General features: G+C 40.4%; 2 protein-coding genes across 6 annotated transcripts in view; both read right to left on the minus strand.

Moving 5' to 3' along the window:
- Window positions 1–4,462, minus strand: part of MND1 (meiotic nuclear divisions 1) — a 44,851-nt gene extending 40,389 nt beyond the window's left edge. Inside the window, exons 1-3 of the mRNA XM_086612500.1 lie at window positions 4,409–4,462; window positions 1,554–1,619; window positions 670–727 (exon numbers count right to left, since the gene is read on the minus strand). Of these exons, the coding sequence (XP_086468626.1) occupies window positions 670–727; window positions 1,554–1,619; window positions 4,409–4,462 (178 nt within the window). The remainder of the gene's footprint in view (window positions 1–669; window positions 728–1,553; window positions 1,620–4,408) is intronic.
- Window positions 4,463–9,014: 4,552 nt separating this feature from the next.
- TRIM2 (tripartite motif containing 2) overlaps window positions 9,015–25,108 on the minus strand; it is a 75,275-nt gene continuing 59,181 nt past the window's right edge. For 4 of the 5 annotated variants that reach the window (XM_086611473.1, XM_086611477.1, XM_086611476.1 and 1 more), the window contains 6 exons: window positions 24,724–24,827; window positions 23,246–23,413; window positions 18,195–18,363; window positions 16,481–16,551; window positions 14,452–14,592; window positions 9,015–13,424 (listed from right to left, as the gene is read on the minus strand). In XM_086611473.1, the coding sequence (XP_086467599.1) occupies window positions 13,272–13,424; window positions 14,452–14,592; window positions 16,481–16,551; window positions 18,195–18,363; window positions 23,246–23,413; window positions 24,724–24,827 (806 nt within the window). In that variant the 3' untranslated portion in view covers window positions 9,015–13,271. Of the gene's footprint in view, window positions 13,425–14,451; window positions 14,593–16,480; window positions 16,552–18,182; window positions 18,364–23,245; window positions 23,414–24,723; window positions 24,828–25,108 lie in introns of all 5 variants that reach the window. The other variant, XM_086611474.1, reaches the window with a different exon arrangement.

The raw sequence follows: 25,108 nt of genomic DNA on the forward strand, positions 1-25,108 counted from the left end.
AAGGACAGTGGCAACTACACAAACATTATGCTTCGCCCCCCTTTTGTCAACGAACACAGAAGGAAGCAGAATGAAACATACAAAACAACTCACCAGCATAAGATAAATCTTCTTGGAACTAATCTTAAAGCAACAGATCTCATCAGGAAAGGTTTCCATTTAAAAGACAAATTCCTTCCTTTTACAGCTGTCCAGCCATTTTTCGGGGGGGAAAAGCTTAACATAACATTGACCATGTACATCTGGACTAGCATTTTAAGATTTCTGTGACGTTACAGACAGACATTTAAATTCTCTGTTCACTACCTGAGTACACATAACGATTTCATAGACTGAAAGTCACTGCAAGTCAGGCATCTCACAGCCCAGGAAAAAAAAAACATCCCGTGTTTTAGTGGTCAACCTGGAGTTAGCTGTGACATTTTAATAATCTCCCACTTTGGCCCTAACACCTGTCGTAAGTGACAAACATTAGCAAATCGAGGTAGGAATATGCTGTTGATGTCACTTTTAATGCTACAGCCCTGCCATTGACCAGTCTCCCTTTCTAGCTATTTTTTCTGTTATTACAATCACAAACCTAAAATAGTAGCCAGGAAAATTTACACTGTATGACCTGTCCCAAAAACGATTAATGGCTCAAGAGAAGTGACTTTTGTAAACACTTACTAATCCCTTTTTCTTTTGGAGCAATCTTCTCTATATCCTTCAACTGGAACACATCTTTCTGTGCAAAACATAAAAGACACTTCAGCTCCAAACCACAGCATCATCTAAGCTTGTGTGTTTTTTATCCTAAATCAATGCCAACAAAAGCAAGTAGGAAATACATTGCATGTTTATGTTTTGCTAGGGAAATAGGCTGCATATCCCCCAATAGAATTAGAACATTCTGAGAATTAAATAATAATAATAATAAAAAAAGACTATTATTGTAACAAGCCCTGTTCTTTTCTTTGGTGCTCTAAACTCACCATATTTTGTCTCCAGTTAGACTGTAAACCCCTTCGGACAGGCAGAGCCCAGGTTAGATTGTCAGCACCAGATGCACCACATTGCTCAAGTACTCAAATGTCAAAATAATTTTCTTAATATGTGAAACATTGTGAATAGCGTATGTCACCAACACAATTGCAGCTCTGCTTTTGGATCTCCAGGTTTTTTTCTTCCCAGTGACCTCTTCCAGGTCTCCCCTCATCTTTTCTAATGCTCAGATTTCTTCCTCCTCTCGTACACTGCAGTGAGATACTTCCTGCTGTCTTACTACTCCTCTTATGGTAACAGACTCAAAACAAGATTGAAATAGGGAGCACATGAAGCATTGAACCCCACCTGCGCATCTTCATGCCCTGGCTCCACCCAGGGACAAGCCACCTGATCAGAAGCTACACGAATCAAGCTCTGTCTCTATAATTAATTTATACATTGATGACACAGGGCATCAGTGACACGCACAGTGGGAGATAACAGAGTTCATCTATGTCTACAGTTAAGCTCCTTTTAGGACCCGTTTTCCCACCAATGTAAATGCAGGACAATTACAGGTTACTTACTGTTTCAAAAAAGATCTCCATCATGCGAACTCTCTTCTCCTCAAAGCTCAGACCTTTTTTCTTGGACTAGAACAGGGGAAAAAAAAAAACAACACTCCAGCACATTCAGCTACTTGAATAATTAACATCTGCTCAGAATTAAAATCTATTTACCGCTAAGTCATATTTGACATCTTTTAAAATACCTTACCTCTAACCCCAGACTTTTGAAATAAACTACTTCTTCCCAAAGAATCATTACACCAAACAAATCCACCTGCCATCTATTAAACTGAGGGCCCTAGATTCTAAGTTTGGAGCCAACCTCTCAAGCAATCCAACCCAGCTCAAGTGAAATAGGATGTTGGCAGACAAATGTAGGCCGTTTAGGTTTTTTTAAGGAGATAAAGTGCCATTTTGAGGTACTACGTTTTCCTTCAAATTTCCTACCCAATTTCATAATGTCAAGGTCCTATTTCAAAAACTGTGTTTCTTTTGTTTCTTTTCTCTGCAGTTCTGTGACCAAGCAGCAAATAACAGGGATTGGAACAGAACAAAAGACAGAAACCACTACTCACAAACTGCTACTGGTAATACAAAACTGAGAAATATCCTCCTCTGATCACTTTCAGAGACACTATTTTGACATGCCCCTTGTAAAATCAGGATATAAAATATTTCACAGAGAACTGGAGTTTTATTAATAGTGTTTAGCATAGTTCTCAACAACCCAAAAGCAGTGGCTATAATGTGAATCAGGAATGTTTCCCCTTGCCCCACTCCCTGCTTCACAGGCTGCGAGACCCTGCAGTGCTGCGTGCGGCTACAGGAAACTGAAAGGGGGATAAAAAGAGTGAAATAGGATGTTGGCAGACAAAGGTCTCTTTTTTTTTTTTAAAAAAAAAAAAAAAAGACATAAATACTGTTGCCCTTAAGTCAATAGAAGTGGGAATTCTAATAACATGGTGTTTTGAGAAAGACGACATGGGTTTGTTTCCAAGCCCTGACAGAAGGGAGTCGATACCATTTTTTCCTTCTTAATCGCTGCTTCCTTCTTAAATAAATCACACGGTAGGGCAGTGTAACATTTAAAACGTGCATCAAGAGCAAAATGGCCAGATTGATTTAGATTTTAAAAAATAAATTTAAAAACTAGCTTATGCAGCTACAATAATACACAGACATGAACAGAAGTTATTTCAGTATTATATTTAACAAATGTACTATTAATATTTCTTAAAGTTCCCTCCCTTCTGCTTTGGCCAGTCATGCCCTACATCAGCACTGACTCCACAGCTGTCTCCTATGATGTCAGGATGCTACGTGAATAGAACCTGGACCTGCCAGGTTCATGTACATGCAAGTATGAACAGAGAACAGACCAATCAACTTCTTTCCCCTCGCCTTCCCAAACAGCCCTAACACCGTCAGCAGCAACAGGAACAAACCCATATGCACACGATGCGCCTCCTGAAAACACGTGCTTATTAGCGAAGTCCCCCAGGCACCAAGTTTCACACCAGCACTCCAACAAACAGATAGAAGTAACAAATCAATGCCTTTTCCAGATAAATTTTATTCATTTTCACGTTGATTTCTCTCTCCTACCTTTTTGCCCGGTGTTCCACGCCACGAACACAAAACACGCCACGCACACCAGTCTCACTGTCACTCACACCACCGAAGGCGCCGCAGGGACGCGGTGCTGTTAAGGGCACCCGGGCGCACCGGCAGCTCCTTCTGCTCGCACCCACCTCCGCGGCCCGCGCACGGCCCGGCCTGCCCGCACCGCACCTGGCCACCCGGGCAGCCGCGGCCGCCCCTGGGGCTCAGCGGCACTGGTGGGCGCTGTGCCCACCCCGAGCTAGCGACAGGGCCGGCTCTGCCGTGTGCCAGCCAGAGTTACACTGCTCTGCGAGGAACGGCCCGCGCCGCGGGCCCGCCACCGAACGCCACACCACCAGACCCGGCGCCGAGGGAGTTCATGGGGAGCCGCGGTGCCTCCCCGGAACGGGAGGAGCGGGGCGGGGGGACCGGGAGTCCTGCTAAGGCCTTGCGGCCGCTCGACACCCGGGCCCGGCAGCGGGCAGGCAGCTCCCGCCGCCCTCCCTCAGCGGCTGCAGGGGCGGAGGGACGGCGAGCCCTGACTGGCTCCGGCGGCACTGCGCGGGCACGGCGGGCGCCGCTGCCCCTCAGCAGCCCCGCAGCGCCATTAACGGCCTTGCGCCGCGCCCCGCCTCACGCCGCCAAGCGCAGCGGGAGGAGGGCGGCCGGCCGGCCCCGCCGCTTACCATGCTGCCTCCGGCGCGGGGGAGCGGCGGGGTTTGATTTCGGCGCCGCCGGGAGGGAAAAGGCCGCCGGGAGGGACCAGGCAGCCCGCGCAGCTCGCAGCGCCGCCTGCCGCCAGCCGCGCCCGCCCCTCAGCGCGGCAACCCCGGGCTGCGGCGGCGGGGCGGGGCGGAACGGCCCAGCGCCCGCCCTTCTGGCTGCTCTGGCTCGGGGGGGCCATATTTATTTTTTTTTTAATACTTTATTCAATCAACCAAGAAGTAGATCCTTGCGTTTTTATAAACCAGTCTTGCCGTACCAGAAAGGTTATCACTTCCCTCTCATTTTGTGTATTATTTACAATACCGTGTTTGGCGGTGTGTTTTTTCTGAACAAACACCTGTTGTAGGCGCTCGTTGACAGGCGAAGCCGGGAAGCAAAACTCAGCTTTTGTTACCAACTACCTGTGAGTTACACGTGGTGCAAATTACACAGAATGTGTTGAGATGTAGGGGCTGTGCTTCAGTTTTGCATGTGGCATTGCCCAGGCTTTAGAGCAAAACTTTCTCAAGTTCTCCTTTTGTCTTAACATGTTTCTCAATACATACCCATTGTATATTTTGTGTAGAAAGTGCACTTTTCTTGACAGATGTCATTGCCATATCTTCAAAACATATTTGCTATATTATTGAAATTAATAAAAGTTTTTAAAAGACTGCAAATCCCGCCACCGTTGGCTCTAATCATTGTTTCTGAATCTCTGTCAACATCCGTGGGTTTGACAATCTGTGGGATATGTGCTTTTATGGCTCCAGGTAGCTACACCTCCAAGACAAGGCACAGGGCCTCTGTGCCAGCGCTGCCCAGTGGGTGCACTGCCTGTTCTTTTTTCTCCAGGGCCCAGCAGCAAAGGTAAAATACAAACACATTAATGGTGATCTAAAATGATGCCTATTGCATGAATAGCCCATGACAGGAGCAACAGGACATGGAGAAATAAAACCATCTCTGCCCATGGAAGCAAAGGACCTGGGTGCATCTGGTGTTTCTTGAAACAGTTGTTCATTGCTATGACTATTCTAGCGATTTTAATTACTTACGGTTCATTTTAATTATTTGTGCGGTAAATTACCTTCCTTCAGCTACAGCAGTTCTGGGAAATTGCTTTGGAGTTTTAACAGCAGTGGGTTCATATCTGCCATACTAATTCTAGAGTTTAAATTCAAGCAAATTAAAATGCACAAGCTGAACCGTTCAGGAAGTCCCCATGAATATTTTCCATCGTCTTTGTGAGATGCCCCTTTTCCTGAAACCTGAGTTTCTCTTCCACACAGACCTGGCCGTCATCCTGTTCCTTATTGTGTGCATCGGCGTATTACTAAAAATAAAATGCAAGTTAGAAAGGACGTTACTAGTACAAAGCTTATTATTCATACAGAACACAAAACTTCTTGTTCTTTCATACTTCCTTGTGCATCACATTTTCAACTCGCCAACCTTCGATGAAATCTGTTGGCACGCCTCCTCGTCTGTTGCGAGGATTCCTATTCTGTCACTCCACTTTTCCCTTCTTTTTTGGCCATCTCTCACAGTGAGTATGTCCCCACGCTCCCTGTGACAGTTGTTTCCCTCCCGTCACCGTGACCTCCTCTTCTCCTGGGACGTGGGCCCCTTCCTGCTTCTTCACAGTCTGAAATAAAACCAAGCTCCTCTCCTTTTTTTACCACTGCCAAGCAAACGGGTGCTACGACGTTTGCAAAGCACCTGTTGCGGTGTGGGTTTTCTCCAAGTGACACGTGTGAGCGGCAGAGTGGGTGTCAGAGCTGACATGCTGCTGGGAAAAGAGGAAGAAGAGAGGGAGGAAGGAGTTTCAAAGGGATGCTCACTCTGAAGCAGGTTTGGGGCATGTACCTCGGGGCTTCTGTTCAGCATGCTAGCAAGGCAGCAATGCCTCTATCTCGCTGTCACACCTGAAAGCAGACTGGCAGCAAACACCCAGGTCTGACCCTGGAAGGAGCCGACACGTGGCCGGAGCACACACCTGGAGCCACAGCTGGAAGGTGTTCCTGGTTTCAGCAGTTCAACGCAACCACAGCAGCCAAGCCAGCCCGGCCTCTGAAACGTTAGGTCACGCTCTTGGGTGATGGTGGGGCAGGAGGCTCCGCAGGTTTTACTCCGCCTGTGTCCCCTGGAGACAGCCAGGCTCAGCCGCCCCAGCACGCTGGCAGCCCTGAAGCCCTTTCCTGCCCAAACCAGTAGGCCTGGGGTACTCTGTAATAAGAGGTTCCTTAACATCTCCCAAATTTTGCAGTGCCAGATCAAAATTAGCTAGTTTGAAAGACCACTGGGTGGAAGAGGTCCCAAACTGAGGGAGAATACACAGCAGTATCTCATGCTTTATCCTGTGAGAGTAGTTTTCCATTAGTGGATAAAGTAGAATGAATGGCTCCTAAAACACATAAAGGTCTGACATTTTTAATGAGCTTCAGAATGTCTAAATGTGTTATTTCACAAAACTGCTATTCATATACTATTACTATAAAACTAGGACAATGAATGGAAGTACTGTGAAAGGAGGACTCATAACTGTGCCTTTCTATTAGAAGATTGTTCTTATTTCTCTGTGATTTTCTTAAGCTTTAGCAGTTTGGGCTGAAATTTTCTATGCTAGGTGTCTGACTGAGATTTTTAAGTACCAGCCCAGTTTTTTTCCATTCCTGAGGCAGACAAAATACATTGCTTTGTCAGTGTTAAAATATGCTTAGATGAGATTAAATCTGTAGCCTCCTTCACTTTGCTCTTACCAATCAGTAATTGAATTACATTCATAAACTTTGTTTTGAAAGGACATTAAAGTGGCAATGGCAGGCAGGAGGGTTAGGAAGGAGGAGAATGAAAATTGTCTGTCCTACTTTAATTTTGTTCCTTTTGTATATATGCACTGTAGTGCAGCCTTTAACTACATGGGCTGTTTTTTCACCAGAAGGGAAGAATTCAAGATGAATAGCATGTCAATTTATTTCCAGAAAAGTAATAGCAAACCTTCTGAGTCCTGCGCCTACCTCCTACAACATCTGTATGACTGACAACAAAAAGGTGCCTCAGTAGAGCTTGAGGATGGAGGACAAGGAGAGCTTCAGGAGATGCTTGCCCATGGGAGGGTGATACCAAACTCCTCTGAGGTCCAAGCAGTCTGCAGTGGGATGTGGCCGGGTATCAGGAAGCAATGTGATCCATGAGTAACCCACGCAGGCCAGTCTCTGCAGCATTTGCTGCCTCTTTCCATCCTCGGATGAGCGTTTGGACTGCAAGCAGATGTTCTTCCTACAAACACCTAACCTGCTGAGAAACACTAGCTGGTCCTCTTCCAAAACTTAGTTTCCACAGCTTTGCTAGCAGAGCTGCTGAACTAAGCACTTACCAACTCACTGAGGTAACTTAAATACTAGTTTTTTGGTAACTAGGTGTTACACTGAAAGAACAAGCTGAGCTGACAGATCTGAGGGTCAGCAGCCTTCAACTGGAGGGAGCACTGAGCAGCAAGTGGCGGGTATCTCTTCCACCAGCACAGCTGGGGCCTGGGGAGAACATCTGTCCACAGAAATTAGATTCCAGTTCCAGTTCATCGAGATAGTTTTGTCTGGGAAAGGTTTGTCCCTGCAAATCAGGGAGCATTCATATGAACTGTCAGCAAAACTACGGGATGGTTAACTGCAGAGCAGCACAGCTGGATGTGAAAGAGAACTTCAGCCTAAGGAAAAAGGAAACACTTTAGAACATTGAATGATATGAGTGCTTAGCACACTGAAGAGAGAGATCCTGGTTATCTCAAGACGGGTACCTAAAACACGTGCACCCTTCGCTATTTTGGCCTTACTCTCCGTGACATTGTTTCTCATTGGTGAGGCTGGGCTCTGTAGGCTGAACTTCTAAAAGATTCTGCTGCAGCATTTGGCTTGGTATTCAAATAAGTACCACAGGAAGGCCAGAGGGGAAGTTGGCCATTTACTGTGCAATTTTCCTGGTAGAGGTCAGGGTTCTCCAGTCTCAACATCCTGCCTGCCTGCCTGATTTTGCTCAGTGGTGGAGAGCCTCTGCTGTAATAATGCAGGGCACAGAAAAAAATTCTAGCCCATCAGTGAGACAAGATGGGGAATGCAGCAAGAGCCTTGCCTACTCAGCCCGTCTTTTTGCGGCTTCCAGGATATCCTGCGCCATTTCCTCCGTTCTTCATGGTCTTTTTTGCACAGGAAGAAATGGGTGCTCTGCAACTCTGAATGTCAAACCAACAGTGCTCTGCTTCAAGCTGTGGGGCTTTTTTAGCTAGCAAATATAGCCTTTTGATTCCTTCAGAGGGTTTGGGGGAAAGATCCAAGAAAAAAAGGTAGCTGCTCTGTATTTCAGCTGTCTCATTTCTGAGCGTCCTGCCACCAAGCAAATACCCATCACCAGTCTGACCTCTCTATTCCCCTCCAGTGAGATTGTTTCCAAGCCAAATGATGCATCCAAAGATTCTCTCTTGCTTTGTGAGTGAGTTCCCAACCACACTGACTTCTCAAAGGGTTCAGGTTTGGAGAGTTCACCAGTGACCAAGACAACATATTTAATATCTAAAAAAAAAAGTTAACATGAGCTGAAAAATTGTTCTCACAGGAAAGGAGTCAGATTGAACTCCTCAGGCAAATTTTCTGTTTCTCGATAAGAATTTAAATTTGTTTTTCTGCAGCAGACCCTTGAAAAGGTTGTAGCACAGCATAGCTGAAAGGTACTTCTGTGATACAAATGGAAAAGCTTACCACTGATAATCTTACCACCACCAATGAAAATGTTAATTCTGATGACTGAACTGAAGAAAGAAGGGAGAAGGCAAGGAAGCTCCAACTCCCCCCCTTCTTCCCAAGAAGAACCCAAGCCTCCTCTGTGTCTACATAGAAGCTAAACAAAACACCCTTGAAACAATCACAGTGTTCTTGGCTTGTGATCTGTGGTGTCAGGGTTTCCTTTTGGAAAAAATTACCCATCTTCCTGCATTATGGGCCTGTTTTTAGGGACAGTGAGTATGAGACATTTGAAAAATAAATCCTCAACCATGAGAATAACAGAGGAAACAAGCTTTATTTTTATTATTTGAAATTTTTGTGCGTGGTAAAGGTACACATTTGACTGTTTTTCCTACATTTCCAAGACAGATTAATTTTTTTTAATCGTCGGCTAAAGCATCAAGAATACCGTGGCGCACAGGAAGCTAAAACTACACACACACACACACACACACACACACACACAAACACTTTGATGCACATCTTTCATCCTTGACCTTAAGGAGATGAAGTTTGTGTTCAGTCTCACGGGGATTTAAAAAAAAAAAACAAAAACAACAACAAAAAAACACCAAGTAAGAAGAGTATTTCATTATGTGTCAAGAGAGTACAAGGCTTACATGTACACAAAGCATATGGGATTGACTTACAAAGATGGAATGTACCAAAACTTCTTAAAAAAATCAGGAAAAAAGACAGACTCACTTCTAGAACTGGAAAGCTGCAGCATTATCAACTGGTAGAGATTTCTAACAGGGGTACTGCCATACACTGTGCAGCTTTGGGAACGTTCCCATGTCATAAAGCCAAAGCAAAAGTGTCAGGGTTAAGGCCGTGTTGCTCACAAACGTCAACTGAAGTGCTGTACATTCATCGGAAATAACACAACCCATTAAGAATCTTCCTACTCCGTAGCACAAATACCTTTCGCGTGCTCTCCACAAACAGGCCAAAAGAATCACTGCTTACAACTCTTGAAGAAAATTTTCAGTGTACGTCATAATTTCATAACCAGTTGTCACCCACAACTGAAAGTCGTTTCTTTATAGCAAACACAACATACTGGGCACTTGTAGTTCTCATTATGGCAACACTAGATCCTTAGTTATAAAAAATATTGACATAAAATTGAAAGCCCTCTAGCTTTTCAGAATGAAAGAGCATTTACTAATAAATAACTCTCCATCTACATTAGGCAAATGCTGGCCTAAACCATTTTCCTTTTCTTTTTCAGCTACATTGCTGCTGGTTCAGCCTATGTAAAAATCCTCTACTGTTTATATTGGATTTACCTGAACAGATCCTTTTATTCTATTCACAAAACAATGAAAATACAGTTGGCTAGTTTGTCCTAAAATACTCCAAATTACACAAGATCTGATAACCTTTTGAGATTACTTTTGAGTTGAAGATTAGTTAAATGAAGCACATACTTTCACCATTCACGCTGTGCTGCTAGTCAATTAGCCTTCCAGGGAAGTCAAGGGAACATCTGGTTATACCTGAAATCTGGCAGCAGAATGCCTTTAATAAAGGCTAACAACTCAGCAAATCGAGTAGTGCAATTCTGACGTTCGCTTAATTGGATGAGAAGAGAACCTGCCAGCCTTTTAGAATGGAATTTCTGCTTTGGTTGCTCTTTGTAAGGTTTATAAGCCAAGCATTTTAGCTAAGTTGGCTTCAGAAGTGCGCCATAAAAGCGATGTGTTTCTCAGCTTCCCAGTGCCAGGCAGATAAGGTCAGACCTTTGAAAGGAATGCCCTGTGCCGCTGAATTTGAAATTGTAGCTGGCAGCATTTGCTATGAGAAGGAACTCCAAATTAGTGACATTTTTCAGATGCAGTAAGTGCTGCTCTGGTGATAGTGTCTGAAACCTCAATAATGTCAGAAAACCCGAATGACTATTCAGTCTTAAGAAAAAATCCACATTTCACCCCTAATAGCTGTTAGCTGAGTTGTAAGGGGGTTGTGTGTGCAGAATTCCGTACTTCATCAGGATGCATTGGGTTGACATATGTTATATAAAATCCTGGTAAACAATACTCAGTCAAAGGGACTGAAAATCTTTAGAAGAAAAGTGTATACATGGAATAGTACAGTCTTAAGCATATGTTCTGATTTATAGGTTAGGGTTTGATTTCTGTGGTTCTCGGAGTTCCTGGCAACAGAGGATTTGGCAATGTTTCCTGAGTAGAAACCACACAAGTTTAGTAAAATGTTATTATGAAAATCCAAATTGGAACTAGAGTTGATTAATAATATCCATAACTGACAGCAACAGCACTTTTCTCATTTTCTTTTTAAGTTTTTACCTCAAAGAACCCACACAACCTCTTTTCTTTGTTAATAAATACAGTTAAAATGCTATGTACCTTTTCTTCATTGATAAATTAGCCATTTAAGGGCATTCCAATGTCAGAAATTGCGTGTTTGCGAGAAGGTTTCTTATAAGGACACTTAGAAGGAAATTACTTGATCATCAGAAAATTTGATTTACAACTTTGTTATATTTTGATAGGACAGTTTATTGTGTAATAATTGAGATATCTTCAGAATTTTAGGACAAACTCAGTTCAAGCAGAGGGTATTTTTGTTCTCTTGGTAATAACAGACTTGATTTTTATAATCTCAAAAATATTACCACCAGTTTCTTAGCTGCATTATATAATCCAAACCTTAAGCCTTATACACAAAATATTTATTCCAATGAAGTAAGGAAACTTTTCTTTGCATGAGAATTTGTAAATTGGCTCTATGTGCAAAAAATAAACAAGGGAAAGAAGAGGAAACATCTTTAAGAAACAGTAATTAAAAAACAGACAGACTCCACATTTAAGAATTTTGGGGTCTGCATTTTTACAAGTCAAATGCATCTTTACAAAAAACCCATTAATTTTTCTCAAATTCATTGAAACAACCACCTTAACCTTTTAGAAGTAAGACAAATACTTGATGACAAATACTTGATAACAAGTAATTGAACAAAGATTTCTTTCCATTTTGCAAACATGCTTAAAATACTCCCTTGTTCCTGACCCAATGCCCTTTTGTTTCAAGGCCCTAAAAATGAGAAAAGACAGACAGTACTTCCCAGGCTATTGTAGGCATTGGCAATAAGCTCACCAGCTCCTCAAACAAGGTTTAAGAGTGAGCACCACTCTATCTGTATTAGGCTATGGTAGCAATTCATCCTTTGACCATTGGATTTAGAAATAAGAATAAAGCCAATGCTACTTTAAAAAGGACAAGTTCACGCATAAAAAAAAAAAAACAAAACATTAAAAACAGAACCAAGTCATATGATTATAAGCATTCCCAATTAAATTAATATTTCAACGAAGAACACAGAAGAGAGATCTGGCAGGAAGAAGGAGAGACATTTTTCAGAGTACTGCCATTGTCAAATGGCATACATACGTTCCAGTTTGCTGAAATAACCTACGTTTACTTTTTTATTATTATTATTTTTGTGTCAATCAGTCATACATACATACATACAAACAAATCGGAACAAATCTCACAGTCCTTATTTTGTCCTCTAACAAAATTCCCTTTGATGAAGGACTTCAGGAATTGGTTCAAATTCATTCTTATTTGTCATGGTTTTTTTTTTCTCATGTAAAAACAAATAGCTTTGGTAACCCTTGGCTTTCCTATACAACCTCTGTTTACCACAGTTCCTTTGGTTGTACAATGTAGGTCCTCCATAGGGGTACCTCTCTGGCTTTCTGTCCTGTGTGATGCTGCATTCTATTTTATCGGTTAATACAATGAGTTGCCTTAAGGAAACATGGCAATGAATACATATGAAAGAGTGGCACACATGAGGTTAATTGAGTTGACATTGTAATAACCCTGATCCTAATGAACTAGTTTGGTGTCAGAAGGTCTGTCGTTAATCAGAAGTTCAGCTCTCACTAATGTATCACTCAATTAAGTTTTTCCAGAGCTTTAGAAATGTCTCTGCAAAGTCCTTCCAGCACATTGAGCAAGAGGAAGAGTGAAAAACAAGCACAGGAAACAATCCTTCATTAATCCCACATGAGTAGGGAATTTGCATTGATTCTCATAGTGCTAAACGTTGAGCTGTGTTAGGTGTGACGGTTAGAGCTAGACGGATTTTGTGAGACTTAACCTTATACTAAAAGGACCTACTTGTTATAGATAGTAAGACTGAAGGCTGTTAAAAGTGTAATACCTACCATGATAATGAGATCTAGAAGATTCCCAGGATCACCTCTGGGTTAAATAATGCATAACAATGATACTTCTTCAAATTTGGAAGCTCTGAGCAGGAGCTACCCTTCGCAGTCTTCAAAAAGCTTTGGGGACTTTTCCCAGATTTTTCTCATTTTTGCCTAATTAGTTAATTCCAGTTCCATAACTTGCAGTTTGCATTTAATATCACATTGTCTTTATGAATTCAATTAAAGAGGATTTTGTGTATTAACCTTTACAACAAAAAGTTCGGTGAGAAACATAAGAGGTGCAAGTCCTATGTAAACAAGGTAAGTTTGGAAATTAACACGAGAAATCCTCAGAGACTCCTTTAATATTAAAAATGGACTGAAAGTAGGAGATATCCTGCATTGGATCTCTAGGACCAGTCTTTTCCTAAGGGTGGACGATTATCCAGCTCCAGAGCTCATTGCTACTGTAAGTATCGATAGACCTTGAAGCAGTGATTTCCAGAGTCTGCAACTACAACATGGCCATCTGAAGTAAGGGCCAGACCTTGGGGACCATAAAGTGGGTCAGCAGAGGTGTTAATGTAGGATAAAAATGATCCACTTCCATCAAAAACCTTAGAGGGTGAGAAAGCACAGAATAAAGGTTATGAATAAAAAAGAAAAATAGTGGACACAAGCCTGCTCTCAATTATACCATTATACTTCTCATTTCTGAAACGGTTGATGTACACTGGAACAAACGAGGGCAGAATCTGATCTGTTATTCTCATAATATACAATTTTATATGCAAATATATTTTCTTAATACAAAGAACTAATTACAGCCAGCAGGATCTTTGGCAAGAATTAAACATGCAATGAAATAGTAATAAAAAGATCACCTTGGCTGTTCCTTGTTCTAAAAATAGCCGACTACAATAAAACAAACTCAACTAGGAACTCAACCAACACATTGTTTTCCTAACAAATATTACTGTTGTGGGTAGCATGACTCTTAGGTTCCCACACAGAGAAAACCAGGAATTTGTTTACACTGTTGACAGTGCTTCCTGAGAACAACTCATAAGCAGCTCCCTCGTTTTTATATTCAGTGAAAATAACACATACAGTTAGTTATTTATTAGATATTCTTTGGCAAATAAGAAGACTCTGTGGTTAGCACTGGAAAGATAAAAAGAGTGCAACTCTCATAACCTAAAAGCAGAATATTTTCTCAGCATTTAAAAAAGATGATAAAAACCTGCTGTGTTTGCTGGGTCTATACAGATTATTTGCTTTTTCATATTCTCCACCATGTCTCAAATCTTCTGTTATGGTGATTATAAATTACTATCATCTCAGCAATGCTTGAAAGTCTTCTAAGTCATCAAATAGCTTTTGGGGAACTACCTGGAGACAAGAGCCTTGGTCACAGTAACCACCAGGGTTGCTAGCAGTCACACTGGAACGTCCACGGTCTGACACCACCACTTCTAAAAGTGGACAGACCATCACTGAGGCATATAAAAGGCTGTGTTAGAAACCACATCACTTCTAATGCTGCTATTCTGGCTCTTGGGAAGTCTGAAGACTTCAGTGGCCAGAGTTATCAATCCATTAGTTTTCCTAATCAAGCGCCTTTTGAAATACACAGATCTCTACCTGTATTCGGCTGTTTCCCCAATCTGCTACGATAATATTTCCATTAGAATCTACAGCTACTCCAGTTGGTGCATTAAATTGTCCGTTTCCTTCTCCATTTGATCCAAACTTCAGGATGAATTCTCCCTCCTGGTTAAATACCTGTATGGGTTAAAGCAAAAATCTGAATATGGCATCGTATCAAAGAGTAACCATCTACTACTGCCAGTTCACCTGTTAACAAAACTGGGAATTGAAGAGTTCCCAGGAACACACTCCCTCCTACACACACACACACACACACACACACAAGATGGGAGAAAAGGTGCCCATCTCTCCCTCCAGCTCCACTACACCATAAAGTATTTCCCTTCTCACTTAAGATCAGGTTCATCTCAGACACAGAGGTGGAGGGCCCCAGGAACCTCTCTGCAGCTTGTGCATCTTGAATTAAGAAGACCTGATTAAGATGGCACTGGGAGTCAGTCCTACAGAAACACAACAGAGCAGATGCACTCTTCTCTGACGTTCATCATCTAACACACATGGAGAACACGGCGTGCGGCTCCCTGTATAGACAGTTCAGCAGCGGAATTCTCTGTGAGGTTGGGTAACAGGTTTAGACAGCAGAAAGATGGAACCAATCAATGATTATTCTGTTAGGGAGCTGGATACACCAATGGGACCAAGTGAGATACAGGATATGTCATTTGTATAGCACCACTGCCACCTCTACTTATTTAAGACACTGGTGGCAGAAAGAGGCTTTGGGACCCATAAGAGTGAAAATTATTTATAAATTTATTTATTATTTAAAACAAAATTTACTCTCTGCTCTTTCCCACCATCTAACAAAACACAACAGCATCACCAAGATTATAAATTACTCTCCAAAGTGTCAACAATTATCTGTACTGATTTAAAGAACACTACAAAAATAAGAATCTTCTCCAGTTAGTACCAAATTGCAACAAATAACATTTTTATCCCATTGAATCACACCAGACACAGATGAGAACGTTCTGTTCTCATTAGGAATGCAATAATTATACATTTGCTAAGATGCCACACTTCTTACATTTCTTTGCTTGCTTTTTTTATTTTAGTTTGCCCGTGTTGTTAACTCTCTCCAGGCATTCTTGTTACCACAGTGAGCTCTACTGGTGAAGGGCTAATTTATGGAGTCATAGGCCTCCTGCTGCTAAACCACATACAAGATCTGCTTTAGGGCTCCTGCACCCCTCGTGGTTTCTTTGTTGTAATCCAAACCACATGAGTTACTACTTTCTCTGTAATTCCAAAAGGATACAAGAGCAAGGTCACTATTCAAAAGCTAGATGATCCAGCATCACTCAGGACATGAGGGTATCTATGCTCAGGCAGTGATTCCTATTTCAGGTGAGTATATAAGATTTATCATTTCAGTTCTGAACACTGAAGAACTGGATTGAAGGTTTATCTTTGTGTTCCATCAGAACAGGCAGCAATCAGGGCTTCAAAGGGTGTAAGGACCAGTGGCCAGTCTGCCCAGTGCAGGAGGTACTGGATGAAAACTGATGGTCTGTGTTAAACAGGTGTTAAGAGTGTTGGGTCGTAAATGGATACAGTAATCTTAAAGGTTATAGGTATGGAATTAAAGATTGTCAGGTATCCTTACTGTGCTATAATTTTATTCAACCAGAAATGTGGGCAGCTTTTACTGGGAAATTCAAAAACAGTTACTAGACTTACTTAAAATAGGAAAGAATATAGGGTAAATAACAGGTTTGGCAGAGAGCTAATAAAAATAAGTAAGTTGATATTATTTATCTCAGGTACAACTTACCTTTAAGCAATTGAATTAGAGAACATTAGAGTGGCACCAAAGGCAACGGATTATATTTCCATGAAGCAATGCACTGCAGGCAAAGGTCTCTGAACGTGCAGTACTTATATCAGACCTCATACATACAAAGTGTGATCTCTTTGTTTTTAATAATATTTTTATTTTCCCCAAGAAAGTATCATGATAAAATAAAAAGCTTTCCAAGTTGCCATTAATTGACAGTACCTTGACAGAATGGTTATGAAAATCTGTAACAATAATTTCATTGTTGCTGTTTACAGCTGCAAAATGAGGACCTGCAATGCAGAAGAAGAAAAAAAATAATAAAAATAATAATACCACTAAATCAAAAAGTTTGCTTAAATAAAAAAAAAATATTCAGACTGCCAGAATATTATATTTGGCCTCCGAGCAATAATAGTCAAATTGGGATATCAATTTCAAATTACAAGCAATTTCATGTCATGTTTTTAAAAGCTCAGCGTGCCTTTTTGTAAACACGATTAATTTCTTTTTCAATCAGCTGTCGGCTAGTGTTATCAATAAGCATTGTTTATTCCTTCCTCTCTCATATACAGATGACTATGTAGATATTTATGTGCTTACTAACAAGATAAATTTTAGGCATAAAGTTGTGTATACACTGAAAATAGTTCTCAAAAATGTTCATGTAAAGTCTTAATTGAAATTTTCTATGCTTTGTGTGCTCATTTCTTACGAGCATTTGAGCAATCAAGTTTTAGGATAAATACAAAAGTTACTTAGGGAAAGTAACTGTCAGGGAAAAAAGTGCATTTTTTGCTTTATTTTGTGTATTGAACTATGTGCACAAACTTGAATAAAAAACAAATGGTAGCTTGAAAACAGGCAAGTACCTGAATCAAAATACTTGGAGCTATTTTGAGTTATTAAACAGATCAGAACTCAGTTTCAATTTTCACAGTACATCAGCATAAACTATGAAAAGGTAAAAACCTCTATACTGAAAATCAAGTAATGACAATTCACCTGTTTTATGTAGCCTACCACTAAGAAGAGGTGATATATTTCTCCAATTCAGTTACAGAGTATTTGCACGCTTATTTTCAAGAGGTATTTTTAGAAATTTTTTAATGAAATAAATTTGGTATACCCAGAAAATTATGGTGACACTTAGCTGTGTTAGAGCCAAAGCTCTCATAAATTATATATATGGCACTTGTGCCACAAGACATTGCAAGAGATCTCAAGTAAGATAAAAGCAGTTATAGCACTGATGTAATTTCTCTCTTGTGCTGTGAAGCAGTCGGAACATTGGATCAATCTGTAAATACTCATTCAGAGTGACCTGACACCTGCAAAATGACATGCATATATAATTTGGCATCTTCATTTCAAATTTTGAAAGAACAGCTATTCACTGAAAATATATGGTTTTGGGGTTTTTTAAACTTAATTTCATGTTCTAATTGAAAGACACCATGTGCAAATGCTAAGTTGAATGTAAGTGGCAATAGTGTCTTCCTGATCTCAATCTTAACCATTACACTCATTTTCTAATGGGAGGAGACCACTTAGGGCATTGGTTAATGTGTATCTGATCTCTGGAAACACAAAGCATGGTGTTTGAGTTGATTATCATGATCAGCTGAGTGTGGCACTACAAAGCATTTATAAAATGCTAGTTAAGATCAGTCTTCCTGGGGTCACTGATCTGAAATGCTTCCAGGCACAGAGGTAGATGAAACAATCTGATTACAACTACATTTGCAGAACAGATGTTGCAGTCGTCCTGACCCATTAAACAAATGGTGATGTGAATAGGAGCTGTATGTTTCCTAGAACCTTTCCACCCCAGGAAAAACAAGTAGGATATAGCATCTTCAACATGCTCAAACATCACGCAAATGTGAGCACAAGAGGCAAGAAAAGGGGATTTACATATTACCATCAAGTGTACCTGCAAACTGCTTGTCACCATTTCCTCGACTGCCGAATCTGGTGACTATTTTCCCGTTCGGCTGGAAGATGAAAACACAGCATGCTTTATTGTCCACTACAATGATGTGTCCATTACGATCCACAGAAACACCTTTGGGGCCCATGAGCTTTCCAGAGCCAATTTTGGCCTAAAAGGGAAAACACAAAACAGGAAAATACATTGGCATGACAGAAATAAGATAATTACAGGCATACAGTGGCACAGAGACACATTTTTGTCATCAGAAGTTTCCCAGAGAAAAGTGATTGTTTTTATCAGCTCTTATTGTGTATTTCATAATTTTTTCTTCAGCTGAAAATAAAGACTGCTTTCTGTATGTCCTTTCTAGAATGGAAAATCTGCCACCTGAGCAACTGAGTCCAAATACACAACTGATGAGAAACATAATCATCAGATTTGTGTGTCTTGATAAACTACAGCATCTGTCAGAAGCCATCACAAACAGCTGTATAGCCAGCACTAGTGCACCAGTAGGACAGGCAGACAGGCATAAAGGACTTCTGCCTCCTATTACATACTATTCCTGAGTCCAACAACCACCTGGTTATGGATGGGGAAACATGCCTTTACCACTGACTGCTACATCAACGCCATCAGAGCTCACTCTTGGAGCATCAGAGCTCAACTACCCTTAGTAAGCCTCTTGCTCCTAATCCAGGGTATGTTCACATGGGTGGGGTTGCAGGTAAAAACAGGAGCCATCCCAAAATAAAGCTGTCTAGATTTCCTGAGGCTGTCTGGTACAAAGTCACCACTACACAACATCTTTCAGTCTCAATGAAGAAAACTCCAGGGAACAAACTTTGCAGCTTCAAGACTATGTGAAGCCAACATGCAATGATCATATGTCTATTTATGTTCAGCTATATTCTTATAAATTGCTAAATATTTAGGCAAAACCCACCTAATTAAAACATGTGAAAATATCCTCTGGGAAAACTATTAAAAATTACTTTTATGTTCACCAGGGGAAAGATATGAGCAGACCTACAAAATGTATTCAGGTTTGCGTAACAACAAAGCAGCAAAAACATAAACCAAATGCAAATCAGTAGATTTATTTCCTTTGGGGCGATTAAATCATATTCCCTTCTTTCCTCTGGGATGCCTATGTGTTTGTCTGCTTGTGCATTGCACCACCTTCTTACCATCTTTCTAGGATTCCTATGGAAAAATGACTCAGACTCATGAGTACAGTGTCTTCCTGCCCATATAAATACATAGGAAAAAAAATCATGCATAAATCACGTACTACATTAATGGGCACTCAGTGCTGAGAAGAGTAATAAAAATCACTATTGTTGGGCCAGGATTTAAAACATAATTTGCAGGCAGCAATAAATTATGCCCAGCTAGAGTTTGCAGTGCTTTTTACTAAAAATCTCTGTTTCCAGTTTAGATAAAAATATGCTGATGACACATTACTGGGTCTAGCTGAACCTATATATAGGTTCTGCTTTGTATATTTTTATTTCAGAAAGTTTCTTAGAATTGATTTCTTAGGTTTGATTATTTAGAACAGAACATTATGAAACCCAGTTACTCCTGTAAAGTGTATGAATGGAAGTATTTTCAGACTTTTCTGCCATTAGAAATGAAAAAAAGTATAATGAATCATCTGAATCCGTAATACAAATAATGTGTTTAATTGAATTCAGTCAAGGACAATATGTCCCTTCTTTTATAGGCTCTTATGAATTTAGACTGGTTTTTAAATACACATTTATAAAGTCACCCAACTTAGGTGGAAAACATTCAACCGTGGGATATTCCTAGGGGTAAAAAAATCAGCTAGCCTATATAAAAATTTATAAAGACTTTTCCACTATAGAAGTAGATGTGTTAGGGCTTTAAGTTTAACTCCACCAATCTTCATAGATTTCATAGATTTCTAGGTTGGAAAAGACTTAAGAGATCATCCAGTCCAACCGTCCCTAATCCCCCATTTAAACCATATCCTAAGTAGTTCATCATCTTGTTGCTGTCTGAAAGGTTTGCAATTGTCAGGAATTAATTTACAGACTTTCAACATACCTTCCTTTCCTATTTGAGAGCTTCCCTAGTATGGAGATGCAGCTTTGTCACACATTGCAGTGTCGCACAATAAATGGATTTATCATTCATGTGACTGTCCTAATTCAACTGTGACCTCTTACTAACACTCCACACAACTGTTCCTATCTGAACATGCAACCAGCTTCAAGCAGCTACCTTCTCAATACTTCTAATGAGACAAGAGAAAAAAAAAAAGTCTGACAGATAAAATGTTTCCTTTAATCTTTTCTCACTCATCTAAACTTGATCTTGACTTGGAGCCCTGTTTGGCTGACAGCAAGCTGTCTTAGATGCAACCCGTCAAGACTAGAATGAAAGTAATTCTCTCCTCAGAGGACCCAGAATCATCATCTTGGCCCTGTTCTCCAGTTCCTTCACCAGGTTTGACCACCACCACTGGCTCAGAAGCAGGATAGGCTGAAGATGAAGATGAAGCCTTTCATTTGAAAGGACTCATGTTTTGATGTAACCTTAGATTAGGGTTTGTCCACCTCTGCATTATGCAAGTTTTACAGCCTTGAGAAAACAGAGTTGTCTCTGTTGCTACCAGCAACTGAGGAAGGTGACACTTTTCTGCCTGGCAGTGGAGGTTGCTCGGGTGAGTCAGCCCAGTGCTGTCATCTGGGAGATGCCTAGGCCCAGCTCCAGGGGAAATGTGCCTTCTGGCTCACATGACTATTAAAGTGTCAGTAAGGAAGAGTAAGTGTAAGTAAATACAGAAAGAAGGGGATAACAACAAAAATAGATTAAGTTCAAAACAGCTCTCTGATAATGCCGAGTTAACAACTAGCAGACCACCTGCATCAGAGATCATATACAATGACTTGCAGGCACAAGTCCTTTGAAGGGAAACACCATTATCCCCTTATCTATCTCTTTGTGCATCTTAGCAAGCGTTGCCCAATTTAATCTGACAAAGCCCCTGTAAGAATTATCATCGCCAACACACACAAAATTACAAGGCTTTGCCCAGACTCCCACAGGCTAGACCTGTTATATCCATATCCTGTGCTTTAACTGTATGATTATGCCTGCCCTCCATATATAAAATGCTTCTACAAACATTCATATGTTTTTCTCTCATAAATATAGCCTGTTGCATTCAATCTAAAAATAGTATTTTATATTACTGATGTTTGATTTCTCATTTAATCAGTCTACTCCCAAGAACTATGATGTCTGGTGTATTAACTTGTATTAACCATGCAAACATTGCCAACTTCACATAGCTCTTGCAATCCAACAAAAACCTTGACTAAAACCAAAACTAGGCTCCACATCAGAGGAACTACCTTAATAATTCTTTTTTTTCAATATCTGTCTCTCTGCTGGTAGTGTATAGCACATAGGGTCCTGGCTCCTCCAGAGCCAAGGCAGCTTCTTCCAGAGCTGGCACAATGCAAAGTGCTGGATTTACAGCACATCTTGAAAAGGAAGGAAAATGAGCCGTCCATGCTCTGTGTCCAGATCAAGCCAGTTCACATTAAAGATGTTAATAATTATTTAAAACACACTTAGGTTACTCAGAGTATTTGGATTCTTAACTAAATTACATCTTTCTTTGGTTTTGTTTTCACGTCTTCATTTCATTCACAGACTTCAGCCAAAACCAAGGTTTTCCTGTGTAGCTGGACATTTTCAAAACTACTTGACAAGGAAAATAACATATTCTGCAAATGCAAGTAATTCATGTTTTTTTTTCTAATGCTAGCATTACTTATTAGTATTGTTTTATTTTAGCTTCAAGTCTACACAGGATCTGGACACTTTTAAAAGCATACACGTCTGTTTCCTAGATGGAGGTCACTGAGGACTATGCAAGCACAACTGCCTATTTGCCATAGCATTCGTCACTTTGCAAAGACTACTCAAAGGAAATACATTTCTTGGTACACAACATGAGCAGCTCAGGACCTAGGCATTTTGGTCATTAGACTGCTAGAAAATTAGCCAAAAAGGCAATTTCTCTCCAATGCAGGACTCTAGAACTAAAGCAACTATGGTAGACATTTGCCTGCAGGTCCATTATCTGATGGAACATTGCCTACAGCCAGCCTCTGCTATAGGTGGCTATTTCTAGCACGCCAGACTCAGTAACATGCATTCAGAGAGCAGCGCCAAATGGAGGCTACTTTTAATTCTCTCTGGAATTGCACCTGAACCCAAGCAAAGTAAAAATTGCAGGTTGGCAACCATCAGCGTAGTGTAGTAGCCGCCTTTTTATTTTAGTCCTATTAAAGGGATCAGAATTGCTATGAAAATGAGAGGTGCACTTTTCTCACAACTTCTGATTTCTGAAACCTAAGACATTACTACCGCCTTTCAATTTTTACGGTGCACATCACCCCACCCAAAACACTCCTGTCTATGCTGTAGCACTGAAACAACATCCCGGGTTGCCCTTCCTTGCGTTTATTACCGACAGGATCATATGAATTATATGCTTGACTTGCTGATACATACGGAGTAAACAGAGGAAGTCATCATCGGTCTGCTACCTTATTTTTCTCTTCCATATGTCACTGAAGAGCCACATGTCCTCCTTAGAAGTTTTTATGTCTGTCTGTGTGCATATACAGATATGCACACACCTTTCTGTGTAATCAGAATACAAATGATATGAAGGTTGTTGTGCTAGTCTAACTAGGCTTGATTACATTAGCTATCCTCAACTATAAGTTACAGAAAGGTATCCAAGCACTTAGTATGTAGGACTGTAAAATGGACCATATCATCTCTATTTGGTATAACATTAGTATCATATCTGTGACCTCTTCCTATGAATTATTCAACATAGCTGTGTTATGGGTTTCCACATCACAACAATGGAATTTGGACTAACGTTACAACCAAACTATGTAGTTTCTTGACAAAAAAAAAAAAACACCACATTACTTTTTGCATTCTTTTGTAAGACAGAGAAAGCTCAGGAGAGTTCATATGGTAACTTGTACCTTAAATTTTCCATCTGATGAGAATATGCTAACCCATTTGTTATCATAATCTGCAATAATGATATCATCACTGGGATGCACAGCCACTCCTGTTGGCCGCTGCAACTGGCCGGGAGACCTTCCTCGTATGCCAAAACGGCTTTTGAACTGACCATCATTGGAAAATATCTGTAACAGAAAACATCCATTTTAAAATTAAGTCTGCATAATAACATTATCTATCTCTTGGAGCTTAGATTTTAACAAGTCACTAATGAACACTATAGCCAGGAAGTGAGTTAGAAACGTAAAGCACCTTCACATGGTCCATATTTGAAAGTGATATGTCTAATTTAAGACACAGTTTCCACCTGGATCCTAATTTCAAAACACAGAAGTTCTCTGCACTTACATTGCACTGTTTCTTCAGTGATTCCAAAGTACTTTACGAACATTAGTGAATTAAGCTTCACAATGTCCCTCTCAGCTGGAATAAAGTGTTATTATTCTCATATTAGAAATGAGGAAACTGAGGCACTGAGTGACTCAGCCACAGTCAAACACTAAGTCTGTAGAAAAGACAGGAATAGAAGCTAGAAGAGAATTTCAAAATTTAATTATTTGACTTTGGAATAAGTATTAGGCCATTTCCTGAGGGATGCTTTAGCCATGCAAAATTCAGTCCACTGGTTGTGTCCCCAAGCCAGGTAATTAGACACTGAAGTTCCTCTGAAGTGACTGCAAATTACAAAGTGTGAGGGTGCTGATGAATATTTGACTCTGTCTCTTTGAAAAGGCTGGGAAACAAGTACTTACTGCATGTGGCTTGCTGGTTCTCACATACTGAAGAACAAGCCACACACTGCTGCCTTGTTCATTGCTACCACATGGGCAGCCTGAAGAGTGATGACAAATTGTTAATGGTGAAAAAGATACATGACAAGCAAAAGAAAAAACACAGCTTGATTTTCACACAGGTCACACAAGCCAACAAATCATGGGTGTCAGGGCTGCTACCACAGAAAAGATTTAATCACATCAGACAAAAATCAGTTAAGTAGACTTAAAGCCATTTGAAAATGACATCTACATGTTTATTTTTGTATTTGTATTTGCTCTAGAAATAGTATTTGTGGCACCTTGCCCTAGATTTATATTTGGAATCACAGAGTGATAAATACATAATGTAAAATGATATTTACAAAAAGGCACTTTTTACAGATTATTGCACTACTTGTTTTCTTCATTGTTTCATTGCCAAACATCATAAGGAAGGGAAATAAACTCTGATATACATACTAGATATAGTGTAGCTCTGAAAAAGATAGCTGCAGGTCAAGAAGATGGGATGATAATGGATGAGAAACAAGTTGAGCTTCCTCCGTATTTTCTACATTTGCTTGAATTCTACAAAATGTGTCTTTCCTGGAGTACAAAGAAGGCAGATGTGTAGGGGTGGGGAGACAAAGAAAAATACTGGAAGTGGCACATCCTCATACCTGCACACACTGGTTGTTACTGTCTGCTATTAGTATTTTTCCATTTGTAGATGCAGCTACACCTTGAAGATTTGTAAATTCCCCTTTGTTTCTTCCTTTGGTGCCTAAAAGTGAACACAAAGCACATAAGAAACCAAGTTAGACAGGACTAATCAGTTAGGACCTAAATGCCAACATATGCATTTATTACATCCTTGATCTATAGATTTCTATTTTGAAGAGTTCTTATCACTGCTACAACTTCAAAGAACCATCTCAGTAACAGATCCACAATTCCAAGTACAAGAAGGGATTGTTCTTACTCTTTGGCATGTATGCCATCTAAGCCGCCATCAATGTAATTACCTCTTTGGCCTTCCCGAATCAAAGTGTTCACAAATTGCCT

The sequence above is a fragment of the Tauraco erythrolophus genome, chromosome 5, assembly GCF_009769465.1.
Source record: "Tauraco erythrolophus isolate bTauEry1 chromosome 5, bTauEry1.pri, whole genome shotgun sequence".
Taxonomy (NCBI): Eukaryota; Metazoa; Chordata; class Aves; order Musophagiformes; family Musophagidae; genus Tauraco; species Tauraco erythrolophus.